General features: G+C 51.6%; 1 protein-coding gene across 8 annotated transcripts in view; it reads right to left on the bottom strand.

Annotated features, from left to right (window-relative positions):
• Window positions 1–16,909, bottom strand: part of ANK1 (ankyrin 1) — a 68,240-nt gene that overhangs the window by 29,572 nt on the left and 21,759 nt on the right. For 5 of the 8 annotated variants that reach the window (XM_074852422.1, XM_074852424.1, XM_074852429.1 and 2 more), the window contains exon 2: window positions 1,062–1,163. In XM_074852422.1, coding sequence (XP_074708523.1) covers window positions 1,062–1,163 — 102 coding nt within the window. Of the gene's footprint in view, window positions 1–1,061; window positions 1,164–3,200; window positions 7,491–7,537; window positions 8,979–10,291; window positions 10,431–16,909 lie in introns of those variants that run through there. The other 3 variants (XM_074852425.1, XM_074852428.1, XM_074852426.1) reach the window with 3 other exon arrangements.

The following is a 16,909-nucleotide window of genomic DNA, read 5'->3' as shown; positions in this document are numbered from 1 at the left end:
AGAGTGATTCCTGCGATGTCCCAGCCACTGTGCTACACTCTTCACAGCTATCTGCTCTGCCCTCTGATAAGCAGCTGAGCCTCTTCCAGCTGTCCCAGTTGCTTGTCACCCTAAAGGAGCCTCAGATCTCCCTCTCTGCTTACCTGTTAATGCCCTTTGCCATCCTCCAGGCAATACTGCCAGGCTTCCCAGATCTTTATAGCTACTGCTGCCCTCCCTGCCCCAAAGACAACTGGTCCAGATCTGCCTTCTGGTCAGCTGTTTTCCTCCACAGCACAGAACCTGTTTCCAACCGGCTCAGCTATGGAAGTCTCCCTGGAAAGGGACCATGCCGCCGACTGCCCTTCATGGCCTCTCCCCTGAGCTCAATTCTGCTTAGGAGCTCCTGTGCCAGCTGCCCGGCACAGGCAGGGACAAGGGGCTGCAGGTTGCCTGGAGCCTGGCAGGGGGTGGTGCATGTCAGAGGAGGATGGGGTCTGCCAGGACACTCGACTCTGCACCCTAGGGATCCCCCTCCGTGCTGGCAGTCATGGCTCCAAGCTCTGCCAGGGTGGCGTGCACCCCCCCTCTCAGCTGGGCATGCCGGAGCTCTGCAGACACGTGCCTGGAGACTGCACAGTGTCTTTGCAGGGCAGATCACCCCCAGGAAATCACCCCCACCCAGCAGAGTTGCCATTACGCTCCACCTAACGCAGCACCTCCTCTTTCCCACTCCCTGATGCTTCATCGGGAGCCAGGCACATGAGGCACAGGAGGGGCGTGGGGTCAGGACACGCAGCCTCTCCCACAAAGCTTTTAAAATGCCTCTGCCAGGCAACTCGTTACCAGCCAACTTACACTCTGCTCCACGGCAGACGGAACTGTGGGATCGGGGCAGCTGCTCCCAATCAGCTATGCAGAGCAGAGCAAGTGAGCACCCATGGGGAACCTCCCTGCCTCCGTCCTATGGGAGCCGTGTAAGAAAGGGGTGCCGTGGCTGTCCCTGTGCCTGCAGGAGCCACTACAGGGCACGTTTTCAGTGAACTAGAGATGGTATCAGAAGCCCTGTGGGTTTCACCTACCTGGTTACAGGTGTTAATATCTACCCCATTCCTGAGGTGATCCAAGGCTTTGTCCAGATTCCCGGATCTTGCAGCTCTCAAGAAACTGGTTGCAGCATCAGCCTTGGGGAAAAAAAGGAAAAGCGTGAGACTCGGAGTGCCCCAGTTCTCTCCCATCACCAGCACAGGGCCGGCTCTTCAATCAGTTGCAGAGAACATGGCTAGAGAGACCTGCAGAAAAGGCAGAGGCCGGGCAGGTCAAGGTGGGAACTGCTGGGACAGACTGAAGTGCCCCAAATCAGACAGGAAGAAGCAGGGCTGGGACCTGGACTTAGAGTGAAGAGCGTCCAGATGACGGGGCAGGAGAGCCACACGGGTCTGCAGCTCATCCCAGCACTGCGGGCGGGCTGGGGAGGAAGCTCTAAGGGGACTCCTGCAACCATGACGGCCTCCCTTGGCCCAGGAGACACCTCTGCGTCCTGGCTGAGAGACTGCAGCGATGGACAATGTCTAGACTGCAGCTGTGGTGGGCCCACCCCTGCTGTCCTCCAGAAACCGCTGGGCACCACGGCAATGAGTGCGAGCACCAGCACCAGGGACAATAACCCCGACTGAGCACCCCGCAGCCAGGAAAGTTGCAACTCTCTTTTCCAACAGAAACAAGGCAGTGCCTCCCTGCACCACAGAAACACAGCCACCCCAGGCAAGGCACAGCAATACTTTGAGCAACACTATTTAGCAGTGTAAGGCAGCAAATGAAGACCATGGGATGGCTCACCAGAAGCTGGAGAACAACAGGGCGGAATTGCAGTGATGTGGCTCTGTGAGGCTGGGACCTTGGACCAGTAATTACGGGCTGGTGCCTGCCTGCAAGGTCCAGCCCACACTCCTCTGCCTTCAGCTCCAATAGAAAAACAGAACCCTTTCCCGCACCACTCACGTTGGGACTGACCAGGGGATGTCCTGCGCTACAAGAGCCTACATCCTACCATCACAGGCCATCCTGTAGTGCCCGCATCCTGGTTGTGAACACCCAGGATTAGGAAGCTCCTGGACAGGAGCTGGAAGCAGCACGGCCACAGAGGACAGCACTGGAGGCAGACCTAGGCAGGATGATGCACCACACGGGTTCAGGGCTCCTCTCTTCCCTCCTCTTTGCAGCCTCAGCCATTCAAATCTGGACTTCGGAGTAGCACAACCTGGCTGCCTTCTGCTGTCCTCCATCTGCCTCCCCCAGCCCATCCTTTCTGCCTGACCCTCCTACCCCAGAGAAGCATAGCCACGTCCTGGGCCCACTGCCCTGCTACCGCCTGCAGAAGGAAGGGCCACAGACAGGGTGTCCTGGCCCCTGCTGTGCTGGGCAGACCCTGCAGAACCCAGCCCTGGCTCCTGCAGCAGTGGCCGGTGCCATGGCCCCTTCTGGGGCAGCCCACGGGGCCAGAGGGACGGGTGGTGGAGGGCAGCACTGCCATGCCCTGCCCTGGTGCGCAGCCTCCGCGTGCAGGGGGGGGCATGTGCTGATCGCACGACCTCCTGTGCCAGCTGGCTCCACTTGCTGCCACCTCAGAGGACAGTCCTGTCCATCTGGGAAGAGCCCCCAGATTCACAGCAGAGCTGCCGGCTTTGTGGAGGGCTGTGAGCACAGAGGAGACGCGACGTGGCGCCTCAGGGCTCTGCTCGTACAGGATGATCTACTGTAAGAGGCAGAAGGCAGCACCAGCACTGTGCTTAGAAATGCACGTTTGCACTCTGAGCCCTGCATGCTGTCTGGGGTCTAGCGAGGAAACACTGACAGCTTCAAGCAACAGGTTGAATGCAAAGCGCTTTTCCAACTCCAGACCCTGCTAGAAGCCTCTGCATCTCGGGTCAGGATCAGTGACAGGGCAGCACCTCAGCTGTGCTGCCAGCACGCCAGCCACAGCACAGACCTTCAACAGCAAAGCCCTTGGAAAGTCAAAGCACAGCTCAGCCAGGCTCTCCCACCCATGGGACACACATGGAGCTGTGAAGATTAAAATGGCAAAACTCTACAGGCTCCAGCAGCAAAGGGGCTCCCGAAGCCCCAGCATACCTAGCAGCAGAGACTACAGGCAGAAAGCAAGCAGAAAAGCAAAGCAGAGGTCTCTGTGGGCACGAAGGAGAAGTGCATTGTATACTCACAGCCACGTCTGGACTGGACCTGCCCTTTCGTGCTGCCATAGTCCGGCACTTCAGCTGAAACCTGAGCCTGGTGTCCCCTCTCTCCCTCCTTGGTTATCTACTCCCCAGCTTTGAGAGAGCCAGTAAGTTACATTGCATTCTATCTAAAAATACAGGCTCCCTCCTCGCTCCAACGCAGACCCTGCAGGGATCGCCAGCCACTAATGGAATTTGTTCATTTTCTCTCCATTATTGTGTCAGACAGGATATTTAATACCAAGCCGCCTCCGGAAAGCTGATGACTGCTGCCAAATGCAGGGAGCGGGTCAGAGCTGCAGGTACCACCCCAGGAACAGCAGGGGAAGAGCAGCCCCACAGACATGCCCAGGAGCCTGCATTTCACAGGTAACACCTGCCACAGAGGAGAAGGGTCATGGTTCCCTCCTGACCCTCTGGATGCTGGGGGCCAGGGCCTTGGAGAATGTGCTGAAGCTTGAGTGCCTCAGCGGTACCGCCCTTCTGCTCCCCATGCTCAGCATGCATAGAGGGATGCCCGACATGAGACACCAGCAGCCAGACAACACATGCATCCAGAGCAGAAGGGATAGCTCAGCTCAGATGGCAAAAGCAGAGGAAATAAATGTGCAGTCATATTGCCCTTCTGATGTCAATGCGCATGTTGGGACTGCCTACCTATCACTCGGGGCATTTGTTCACAACAGCTTCCTGTACTTTGGGGTGTCACAGAGATCAAGACGTCACTAGATTAGGCAGGGAACAGATTGGGTCACTGCCATCTCCTGAATTTCAGCAAAAGGGAACAGTGACAGCAAGAAATGCAGAGACCCAATGGACACAAATAGATGCGCATATCTGAAAGATACACACACACATCCCCATCAGCACACCAACGTACCTAAACAGACACACACACACTGCACAGTTACCATCCACTAATAAGCACAAAGCGTAGCACAGCATGCTACATGCACCCCCAGGTATTTGTACACACACGCACGTGCAGTCACTTGCTATCTGTGTGCCCCAGGATGCACCGCAACGGCTTCCAGATGCAGACTGCCTCTACCGGTTTTTCTTTCTTTGGAATCTGCAGTGTTTCTTTTGATTTTCCTTTGCCTTCCTATAAATTTTTGAGGGAGGAGCTATTCCAGGGGAAAACATAAACTGCCTCACTTGCCATTGTGTGCCTCTTGCACCCTTACACAGCTGCTAAGTCCTACACACAGGTGTCATGCTCCACAGACTTGTGGACATTCAAGCTGTGAAGTGTCAGGAGGCTGCTGACAGCAATTCCCCGAGGGAGAAGCCTCAGATCTGGACTTTGCAAAGTGCTCCAAGACCTTCTAAAGTAAAAAGCATAGCACAGCACATCAGGCTGTACTTCTGTCCTCCTCTTTCCTTTCTTTCAGGAAAAAGCTCCCTTTGTCTGCTGACAATCTGAATTTTTCCCTTTTGCTCTCCTGGCCCTAGTTAGCGGCTTCCTCTGTTCCTATTCACACGTGTCTTCCTGCCCTCACAGCCTTGCCCCACAAAGCATCACTGTCCTAGCCCCTTCACCCCAACATGAGAAGCCTGGACCTGACCAAGCCCATTGCATTGTAGCCATGGCTAAGGCAATAAGCAAAGGGGAAATTCTGCCAAACCAGAGGCCCAGGCTGGATTTCAAGGGCTGCAGTCACAGGTTCAGTAATCCTGCTGCGTCTTCTGGCCTTGGTCGGAGTCCTGCTCTAATCTCTTCTGGCAGTTGCTCTCACTCCCACCCAGGGAGGAGGTCCCACCAGCTCCTTCTGCACATCACTGATAAAGGAAGGGAGGGTCTCAACATTGCCTCCTTCTGTGAAAGGTGGCCACATTTGTCAGAGGCCCACTGTACATGCTGCTAAATGCTGCACGTAGATGATTCCCAAGTCCAAATTAATTCAGGGACTTGTGCTGATCTCACAGTGTTTTTCTGGGATACAAAGAAGCAAGTCAACACACTGTTCCAGACTGGCAAAAGGCATGCATGCATCCTGCTACACTCCGCTCTTTATCCTATCTGCCCACTTGTCTCTTCTGATTGCAGGTCTGCTGGAGCAATGAGGCAGCCTGAGCAGGGACTGCAACTCCTTCATTGTTTATACGGCACCCCGAATGAGGAAGGGCTGAGCTGGCTTCTTGCTGAGGAGCTCCAAAGGAGGTGGGACCCCTTCCCTGCAAGGATGCGCACACAGGCCTGTGGGACTGCCTGGGAACATGTCCTGCTATGAACAGGGCCAAAGATGCCAAAAGAAAGGGACTGTGTGCCATTTCCCACAAATCTGACTCCAGCAGTCCCTGGAGAGCAGCCCTGCCCATGCTGCACAACCACCAGGACATGGTACAAGCAGGTGAGGGGTCACACACCCAGGCAGAGGCTGCCAGCATCCACTAGACTTTCTCACTGCCTGCAGGAACAAATTGCTTTGACACCTGAAACCAGCTGATTTCCCTGCTCCATTGGAAGAGCTGCTAGGACTAGCTACAGAGAGGGAAGAATGGGGGAGCTTGCGGTCACTGTGAGGTTTTTTTTAAACGGGCTGTATTTTCTTCACTCTCTACCCAGAGGTATCGCATTCCCAGAGTCTCAATTCTCAGTCACATCATTCAGCCCCACCTTTCCCCTTCCCTGATCTCTGCTGCGTATCTTCAGAGTCTTTGGTCTCACTGAAGAACAGTGCTGCTCTTACACCAGAGAAGAGGAATTGCAATGCAGACTTTCAAATAACAAATTACTTCCTGTGCCCTGGGGAGCAAAGCGCTCTCTGCCAAATGGCAGTCAGACCCAGTGGCCAGGAAGTTTGGGTCTGCTCTGGTGCTGAGCCACACAGCTGATGCCTGCATGGGAAGAGAAGGAAGCTGGCTGTGTGGCACGTTTGCCTTAGTCCCTGCATGCAGAAGGATGCAGACCAGGCCCATGGTACACTGTCCTTGGGGCAGGCACCCTCCTGCCAGCCCTGGCACTTGCTCAGTTTTGTTTCTTCCAGGACTAGCTACTGGAGAACATTGCCAGTGAGGAGCAGTAGGCTTTGCTGCATGAAAAGCTTCCTATGGCTGCTCTATAGCAAAGATCTTGAAAACAATTACACCCAATTACACCACTACACAGGTTTCTTGCTGTCTCATGAGTTTTGCCACCAATGATAACTCTGCATCTTCAAACTCTTTTGTGTGCCTTGGAAGCCATGTGCTCCTTCCAGCAAGGAGCTTAGCAGCTCCTGCTCTGCACACTACAGGCATCTGTTTGCAGCTCCGTTGTTCTAACACTCTCTCGAAACCCCATCAGGCGCAACACGTGCCACCCTTTCTCTGGGATACATTAGGAGCAAAGTCAGCTGAGGCATCTTGCAAACTGGGATGTGCAAGCTGTGTGAACAGCAGAGAAACAGCAACAGGAAGGCCACAACCCCTTCCGAGAGTCGTGTGCTGCTGCTAAGGGGAAGGTGCAGTTTTACCATTGGCCCTACCTGGGGGAGGCAGCAGTGACTTTCGGCCCTGCCCAGCAGACACACTTCCTCCTGTACTTGGCCAGTCGGCCAGTGGACAAGGGAAAATAGAGTCAGACAGACAGGGACGGGAAACACCTGGCAGGCTGGGCAGCACACAATCAGCCCAGCAACCAAGGAGCCCCAGGACGGGCAGTGAGATGCAAACCTGAATCCTGACACCAAAGCCATGTATCGCTATGGGTATCCTACCTAGACAGTGTGGAAAGGTCCAACTCATGTCTAGGAGGTCATCCAGGCACTTCCAGTTGCTAGTGCCAGGGTGCTGGAACCTAAGGTCAGCACTGCCAGCTGAGGAGGTAGTGCAATAAACCTTGCAACTGCCCTTGACATTTGCTTTGACATTTCTTTGCTCATGTGGGCTTGTGTCCAGTAGTGGGCATGATCCTCACCTTTGAGGCACTGTTTCAAGTAGAGATAGCAAAACCTGACATCAGCGTAGTGGGTTACTCTTAAGCAATTGCCCAATCTAGGGATTTCTCCAGAGACAGAGCTCATTTGGACCTCCCTGCCTTGCAGATATCAAGTGCCCAGGTCTGCAGGTGATAATCTGGAGCCTTTCGCAACAGATGAGAAGAATATGTCAGTCCTGGAAACACACTAAAACAGCTGCTAAGATTAAGAGCAGTCAAATGTGGCACCTAAGGTCTCTCTGAGATGATCAGGAAAGATCAGGAAAATTGAATCAGACATTCAACTCAAAATGCCCAGAAAGAGGAATCACACTGCCCGCCTTACAGGAACTTTCTATCCTATCTGTATTCACAGAAACTTGGCACTCTTGGTGGTCCCCGCAGTGGAAGCAAAACCTACTGGCAGGTTTCTGCCTTCTGAGTAGAAGACAGCATTCAGCATCTCCAGAGACACCACAGTAGCAAATCCTCAGGCAGGCAGCCAGCGGAGCATGGAGAACAGGCTACCAGGCACATACTGCAAACCCAGATGAAAGAGAAAAGCAAAAGAACTGGGAAAATTCATCAGATAAAAGGATAAACCCATATCCCCAAATTCTAGTCTCTCATCATCCTCATCCCTGTCCACATGATTTAAGACAGATAAATCCACATGCCCAGATTCTATTCTCTAACCCTTCTCACCTTTGCCCATATGATTTAGGACAGGTCTACAGAACTTAATAGGACTGATGACAGTCAATGCACAAGAGGTCATCTCTGGAAGGCATCTGCCAAGCAAGTTTGTTCTCATTTCATGCACCAGTCCGAGTAAACCCTTTGTCCATGCTCCTTTCTGCTGAGTAGAGACTTCACAATAGCCCCAGGCCTCCCCAAAGCATGTACCACAGAGGCCAATGATTTGAATGCCCAGCAGAGATCCCCAGACCATTCTGCAGCAGGTGAATCGAAGCATGCAGGAAATGAAAGATCTGCTCATGTCCCTGTGGCAAGGGGCTGTTAGAGCTGGAAGAGAACTCAGCACAACTGGCAGAGGAAAAATCCCAAAGCAAAAGGAGGAGGGTCCCTGGCAGGTGTGTGGGAAGGGAGGCAACTTGTCAATTAGCATCCTGAGAATACTGAAGAGGGGGCACCAGACTAGCCCCTCCATCATGCCTAATCCTCCATCATTACATAATCATGAGAAACTAGCTTTCGGAAAGCCCATTTCTATACACTCTTAACAGGAGAGGTAGCGCTGGACTGTCGCTGGTGGTACAGTTCAGGGTCAAGGTTAACTCGGTCCCTGCTGAGCATATTCAGATACAGACAGCATCTGAGTTGCCCTTTGGCTCCTTCCTTTCCCCCTCACAGGTCCCTTTTGCTAGATGGTGAAGCTGGAACAGGTTCAGGACTGGGAGGAGGGTGGATATCAGAAACAGCTTAATCTGCATGGAGCAAGGACTTAGGAGCTGCCCCTACATAGCAGACTGATCCTTCTGATAGGGCTCCCCTGGTGCTACACTCTACAGCTCTACAAAAGCCTGCCTCTTTCAGTTCCCACCTACTACTAATAAATTTTCTGAGTAGTAGCATCAAGATCTTGTTCTGTCGTTTGCAAACCACCACTTCCCCAATGAAGTACTGTGCTAGGTCCAGCAGCAATGAGTGGAGAAAGGAACAGGGGCTGGTCAGAGGTCTGAACAGGGATCTGGAGATGAGGACATTGTTCCTTTCCCACAGAGCCAAAGCAAGGCAAGAATTAACACAGCTACTGCTCCTGTCAGCTGAGGCCATGGACACCCAGGGGAAAGCTGTCACTCTCCTTTGATGTTAGCAGGAGACTCTGCTCTCTACATATCCTGAAAAAGAAAAGCTATTTTTACCTTACCAGAAAATACATAGACTGCAACTGAAGACAACAGACAAGAGCTTTTTGCTCAGGCACTACACCTCTTCTAACAAAGTAACAGGGTTTACAGCTGCTGAGAGAGATGCAGCAGCACTTAACTGCTTTTTATCTCCTACTTTCCTAATTCACTTCCTTCCTTAGACCATGGCATGGCTCAGGCAGGTGTGTGCAATGAACACCGGGGAGCTGAGAGGACTCTAGCAGGTTGCCAGTGCAAGAGGGAAAGCAGAGACATGCTCTGAGCCCGCCTGATGCGAGCCAGGGACTAAGGCACACTTTGCAGACCAGCCTCCAGCCTGCCCTGGGCTCCGGCAGTGCCCTTGCACGCAGGAGATGTGCTGGAGTCCAGACCGTGCCATCAGGGTCTGCCCCGGTGCCTTGTGGAGAAAATTCCTTCTCTTTTCTAGTGATGCTTATAAACTGCTCCTCATTTCTGCAGTCTGTTCTGACTCATTCTTCACCTCTGCTTCAGCAGGGCTACTCCACACCTGCTTTGCCTGCCTACACGAGCAAAAGCGCAGAGAAGGGGGCTTTCTGCATGCTGCGAGGAGTCGCAGCACAGTCCCTGTGCCGTGGCTGCAACAGATTTATGGCTAGCAGCCTTCAGCCAGGCTGATCTGGCCAGCGCTCAGGGTGCAGCCTCCGGAAGCCATGCAGGGACGAAAGCATTGACAGGAAAGCACCTGAAGTACAGGCCTGGCAATATATCTCTGCCAGCTGATCCCTGGTTGAGGACATGCGAGCAAAGCCATAGCAGCACAGCCACCTGCTCCTCAGCAGAGCTAGTGCAGCACTGTGCCTAGAAAGAAACGTCATCCTATGCACCTGTCCCAGAGCTTCAGGTGGGTAAAATAAGAAAGGTGATAGCACAGAAATCAACCATTACAATAGTGAAAAAACCCAACACTTGAGGGTACCTTCCTTCTGCCAACGAAGCAGTGGTGAGGAGGATGAGGCGAGTATAGCACAGAGGGACCTAGCCAGTCTGGATTCAACACCAGTCTCTGCCACTGGCTTCCAGCATGGCCTTAGGCAAGTTCCCAGCGACCTAAGAAGGGCAGCAAACCCTTCCTGCCATTCTATGGTCCATTTAGTGGCAATCTTTTGGGGACAAGGGCCATTTTCACTGGACCAGACTTAAGTCCATGTTACTGGCCAGGATATACCTAAACTCCAGTGTGCAAACCAACACCCCGAGAACTGACCTGATTCCTCTCCCCCTAGTGCTGCCCAGCAAGCCCCTTACCATGCCCAAGTACTCACCCTCAAGTAATGCAGGTACGGCATCGCTGCAGGAGAAAGTCAGCTCACCCTGGACAGCCAGGGTCCGTAGCTCTGATCAGCTCACTTACACTGAATGTTGCAGCCAAACCAAGTGTGAGCAGCCAGTCTGGAACAGGTTTATCAGCAGCAGGACTGCACCCTATCACCACTCACACGTGCCTGCCTGCATGGGGAGGCTCCTGCCTGGAGTCTGGAGATTACAGATTGTCCCATATCAGGGGCCTGGGGAGAGCTGCCAGGCTGGACACGAAGTGTTTAGTGAGCGTCATGCCTGAGGTGCACTTCATAAACATATCTGTGAGCTGTAAACAGGGAGGAGCCCACACACGTGAACCCTGCTCTTCAAACAGTACAAGGGAAGATGGAACTTCAGAAATACAAAGCAAAACGAAACAGCTCTGTGGCCAGAACCACACTGTCTCTTTGTGCTGCACAAAGCAGGCTGGGCCAGAGGCAGTTAGCAGAAGACCCCAGATTGTTCACCGGTCTCTGCAGACCTTGGCTGGGCACAGTCCCAAATGAAGGACACCGAGATGGAACTGAAGTGGCAAATGAGGTCTAGTGACAGCAGCTCCAGGCCCTACAAAGGGCCTGGAGCCTACTGCAATACAATGAACGCGCCCCTTCCCCCCTTCTACCTGCACAGCAGACTCCTGCTCCAGCATCCCTTCAGGAGATCCTTGCTTGCAGCAAGAAGGCAAGGGGTCCACAGTGGTTGGTGCATGCCCTCTCTGAAAGACACGCAAGGGAGTCACACCAATTGTTCAAAGGAACAGACCTCCTGGAGACCGCTCCCATCCCACCCTCTCCTCGTGCTCTGGCTCAAGGTGACACGTGCCGAGCGATGTTGGCTGGCAGAAGGCATCCTCTGCTAGTGTTTTGCTAACCCCACCTTGGATCCAGATGCTGCACTGGGGCCACCTTGACAAAGCACTGGGGGACTGCAGGGGAGCCACACAGCTTGGTTTCTATTTCTAGCTACCATTCAGCTGGCCCTTTTTGCCAGTTCCAGGTTCAAGAAGGCCAAGGCACTTTCTCCCACGTACTGGGGCCAAACCACTGAATGCAAGGCCATGAGGTGATCACACCTGGAAAGGCCTGGACAGCATACAGATAAATACAGCTTGTGACACTTGCAGCTTCAGGGAGAAAAAACAACAGCTCTGCCAGCTCTCTCTCTCTCTCTCTCGGGACTTCCTATAAAACAGTCCAGCCCACCACTGTGAAAGCTTCTATCAGCTGAGAGGCAGGAAACGTAAATCAAGAGAACCTGTTAGGATGGAAAAATGCTTTGCATTACACAGAAATTAAGATTTTTATACTGATCAAAGGCCGCGTTGAAGCATTAGAGCAAAGCAGAGTCCTTACCTCAGTCTAAGGAAAACACCTGCCCCTTGTCCAGTGCAATTAAGCACTTCCCTGGAAGTCTGGGATCCCTCTGGTATTTGAGCTCTAATAGACTCCACCTCCAGTTCAGGTAGAGCTCAAATGTTAATTGTCAGAAGGATGGGCACTGCAACTGCTGGCTGGCACACTACATTTGCTCTAAAAACTGTTGCTGCTCTGAACCTACAGAGCAACATCATCAGTGTCTCAGATCCTTTTTTTCCCCCCCCCGTGCATAACTGCATGTCATGAATGCAAATACCAGTCCTCTGCACCCTGAAGACAGGACCTTACCAGCCAGAGATTATGAGCCTATTCAAAGTTGCTGCCTCAGCATAATGCAAACTTTCTCCAGGTCCTGCAGCCACCGGGATAACACACCCTTGACAAAGCCCTAGAAACAAGATCTGTGCCCTCCAATCTATTTGGGGTTATGTCCTACCACACACCTCAGGGAAAAGCAGTGTAAAAGTTCCCCATGAGATTGCTCCACCTGTTTGCTGAATGGGTGCCCCCCCCCCCCCCCCCCCCACACACACTCCTTCTATCACGGGAGCTCTCTCAGGCCGGGACTATGATTTAGCTTTGATTTGTGCAGCCTCTGGCACCAGTGAGCACCAGCAGCGGTGACTTCCACAAACCCATTACAGGCTAACTCAGGGATGGGATAATCTCTCTCCAGTGATGCCTTGTCCTCCTCGTGAGGGTGGAGAGGTGAGCCCTGCACAGTGCAGGAGGGGACGTGGCGCTCACCTTTTGGCTCCAGCCCAGGATTCCCTCATGCACGTCACAGGCCAACAGCCACAGCATGGCTGAGGGAGGGAAACCCTGAGACTGTGTGCAAAGCAGGAAATAGCTGTGGTTACTGTGGGGTACTGCAAGGGTAACCACAGGGTGCTCTGGCACATGCCTACAGGCCACGTGGTGAGTGGTAACAAGGAATTGCCCCAGGTCCCCACCACTGAGGTAGAGCCTTTCTGCAACCGTGAGAAAGGAGAAAAGTGCCTAAATTCAAGAGCCCCTGACAGGGTCATTTGCAGGTCAGAGTTCCTCTGAGGGACAGAGAAACTTTACCACCAGACACAGTCCTGGCAAGTCTGGCCAAGCCACGAAGCCTTTGCTCCTGCACTGAGACCTGGAGTTTTGCCTGCAAACAGCCCTCCAGCAACATCTCCATACCTCAGAGGAGGTGCTTGGAAGCAGCAAGAGCTCAGGTCACTGAGGTACCCCAGGCTATCCATGACATCCACATGGGCTGGCAGGTACTGGACTGTGGCAGACCCATGGATCAGCAGCTGAGGCAGATGGGCATATCACAGGGCACTAGATATTTGTCTTGAGGCAACTGTATGGAGCTCACAGGGTTAACTCCACTATCAGTCACATTTCTTAGCTCTAGAAGTGAAGACGGTTGCGGAGCACGAGTGAACTGGGTCCTGTGAGGTGGCAGGTAGTGCCTGCTTCCTCCCTTCCCTGAAGAAGAGGGAGAACAGAGCACTTTGCCTTGAAGTACGTAGTGCACTAATAACCTTTTCTTTCCTTGGCTGTTTGTGGAGCTCGTGCATGCTCCATCTCTAAGGGAACTGGTCTCTTTGATATATTAATTGCTGTCCCTTGTTAATCATATTTTTCTGAACACTTCCAACTGATCCCTCTACTAGGTCTCATTCACTCATTACCACCTCACCTGAGGCATCTCTGAAGTTCCCCCTATCTAGCTGCAGACAGGTGAGTTGCATGTATCAGTGCTGCAAACTAATACCCTAGAGCAACTTGCTTTACTAGCAGTTTGTCACCATTATCTTGCCTGTTATACCTAACAGTGACATCTTTGACGTGGCTTGCACTTCTGGAGAAACCAACAGTATGGACACAATCCTGTCTGAGAAATCAGAGCCTGGGAGAGCTTGCAAAATGACAAATACAGCTCTAATAAATGAATAGCTCTTAATCTCAAGAGCTCTTTCCATTTCCATGAAAACACTTCAAAATACTAAGGTTTCAGGCAGTTCCTTAACACTTACCTGTTTCCAGACCATGAACTGAGATTGGCTGGTTTACTCATTCCCTAAGATTTTATACTGTGTCCTCTCCTTAGTGACATCTGAGCATATTAATGTCCCCTGAAAAGCCTTGGAAATTGTACAGGTCAGTGTCATACTGCACCCACAAAGGCTGACACAGAGTTAAACTGGAGCTTTGCAAAGGGAAATGATTTACAATGGACATAACAGGAATACTCTCTAAGAAAGAGCAAACTCATGTTGAGAAAAAGTGGCCAAGAGTCACGGCGAATAATACTCCCACTTAGGCCACTGTGAACCGCTGTGGGCTTCAGGGGATTTTTGCGAACCAGGGTTACAAGTATTGTCTTAAGTGCTGTTCCCTGGATGCTGTAATATCCATCATATCCACAGGAAAAATAATTTCTCCGTCTGCTGTCCTGAGATGAGGCTCAGCAGCCCTGGTGCCTCAGTGCCACTACATTCCAGGTTTACACCTAAGATAAAAACATTGAATTCCAGCAGCAACTTCAGACAGAGTTGGTGGGGCGGAGGGAAGCTCTCTGTCAGAAATTTAGAAGGAAGAGGAGGTCTCTAAAGAAAAGTACTCCTTCACCTACAAAGAGTTCTGTTTTTTTCAAGATACAAAGTTCTGCCTCTGACCTTTGGAGAAACTCTTCAACTGCACTATGATGTAGCTGTGAAGGAATGCAAGGCTCCTTCCTCTGTGTTGTTATCTTCCATGTAAGTAGAGAAGTGATCTCCCAGCACCAGACACTTTGCTGGCTGCTGCTAGTGTGTCCTCAGCTGTTCGTTTCCTTTCATTTAAGGGAATGGGGAGCGTAGTGTGTGCAGCAGAGAACCTTAAACACATTAGCTTGGAGAAGAGTAAATAACTTCAACAGCGGGCTTCAATATTTTGAGAAAACTGTGTGTGCTTTCGCTCAGAGAATGAAGTGCAGCTCTTCCTGAATTCATCAGTTTGAGAAACGGTGCTGGGGCTGAAGTCACCGAAGGAGAGCTGCTCCTCTTCGAGCACTCACTGTGCCCTCCTTGCACAAGGACAAGGGTACACTACCTTACTCCAGCATGTCCCCTTTCTGCTTACAGAAGAAACCACTCCCTGTGCTCCTGTTCCCTGCTGAGGCTCCACAGAGCAGCCAGGCTCCCTGGTTCTGGTCAACAAGCGATTATCTTAGGAAACATGAATGCAGTTTTAAAGCTGAGTCAGCAGCAGAAGCTGAATAATTTAAATCCTTAGCAATTCTGCTACTGCTGCCCAGCTATGGATAATGGAAGGTACTCAGATTCATGCAAGGAGAGAGCTGGGATGAAAAACAGTGCTGCTGTCAGGCTGCTTCCGCCTGCTAATAGAGAACAGCAGTGATGTAGGCATAAATAAGCAGATAACAATGCTCTGCAGTGCTGAACTAGACACTCTGCTGCCCAGAGCAGGCAGTCCTCTGAGCAGAGCAAGGCTGAGGCTTGCTTTCCTGGGGCATTTGTGGTTTCTGGCAAGGTGATCCACAATTTCACAGGAAGTCTGTAGGAGCTGCTGATGCCTCACCTCTCAGATGGCTAATCCCTCAGCTTCCAAAGTGCCATGAGCAACAGGGGAACCATGTGAAAGGTCCACACCAACACCTGCTCTTCAGCTTTCTGTCAGAGGAGGAGCTATGCAATGTCGTATGATGGGAGGGGGGCAAAGATTTGCTATGCACAGATTTTCCAGCCCTTGCTCTCTCCCTAGTTGCCTCTCCATCTCCTTTATTGCAGGGGGTGGGGGTGAAGCCAATTTACATGTACTTCTCCCCAGATCAGTCCAAAAACCAGCACGCAGAAGCATGGGACAAATGAAAACTTGCAAGAAATCCAATAGACTGGGTTTGCAAAGCTCAGCAGCTAACGGACATACGAAATCTCTCTCCATCATAGCCCTGATCTAAGAAACTGTTTCATGGTCATCCATCAATTCAGAACTATTTGAGCTGTGATTCCCAAAGGAAATCCAGAAACACGAATAGATGTTCTTCAGGTTGTGTTTCTTGAACTGTGCACTGTTGCCTCCAAAGGCAAGATTTTGGAGATGAAGCAGCCTACTCTCTTACTCCCAAGAGACAGCTGCCCTGTGCCAACGTAATCACTGTTTAGTTCCTGGAGAGGAAGCAGTCTGAGCCCAAAACTGGGACGTTTAAGCAGCCCTTTGCCCCTCCCTGCATGCATACTGAACAGACAGCTTCATAGCATGTGCCCCTCTGGCATTTTATGACATGAGTCATAAGGTGTTCATCTTGCTCATCATTTGGATGAGCCAGGCAATGCAACTGAAAATTTTATCACACCAATTTATTTTATTTATACTCATTCAGGCACAAAAACTTGGGAAGTCAGATTCACAGAGTGAAGACATGAAAAAGTTGCAGAGCTGCCAAAGGAAAGGAATATTCATGGCCCATTGTTTATGCTATGACTTAGTTCTGTGCTATCCTGGCTGCAAAGAAGATTTCTGCACAGATAGAAAGTGTTCAGCAACCTCTGCATCCAGCTCTCCTATCCAGTGGACCAGAAGTGGACATCTTGCCCACAGGATTAACATCCACTGGTTTTCCCCCTGTTAGAGACCAGGCAGTTCTGAGAGCAAAAAGCATCACCCAACTCATCCTGAATCTGAAAAATCCCAGTTCTGGGAACTCAGAGTTTGGCATTATGCCCACTATATGGACCAAGGGCAAATCACTTCTTAATTACTGCTTTATGGTGCAGATTTCTGCTTTCACTCAGGGAGGTACCAATCTGAAAGATGTAACGAGAGCCTTACCAGGCTGCAGTTAATCTACCCCAGCTATTGATCCTATTGGATCCACTGGTCCTGCTGTAACTCCAAGATTACAGATCCACTGAGATGCCTAAATGCTATGCCTATTTGGGGATCTCAAGATGGAGAGATATCCAGCACTTGGCTGTAATACATGCCTGGAGGCAGTGCAGACTGACCTCCTGCGAGAGCAGATGAATGCATAGTCCCCACCTGGCAGGCTGCACTCTGCTCCTCTTGGAAAGAAATCCTCTGCTCTGCTGCTGAGCATCGAGCAGGAGAGCAAGAACTCAAATCTCACCCCATACTTTCAGTGTACCTTTATTCTCAGCAGCCACCTGGTCTCTGAAGTCTGTAACACACCCAGATGCTGTGTTCTGCACCAAGAACTTC

Source organism: Strix uralensis, chromosome 28 (genome assembly GCF_047716275.1).
Source record: "Strix uralensis isolate ZFMK-TIS-50842 chromosome 28, bStrUra1, whole genome shotgun sequence".
In the NCBI taxonomy this organism is placed as follows: Eukaryota; Metazoa; Chordata; class Aves; order Strigiformes; family Strigidae; genus Strix; species Strix uralensis.
The sequence above is the reverse complement of the archived record's forward strand: the minus strand, read 5'-3'. Positions and strand labels throughout refer to the sequence as shown.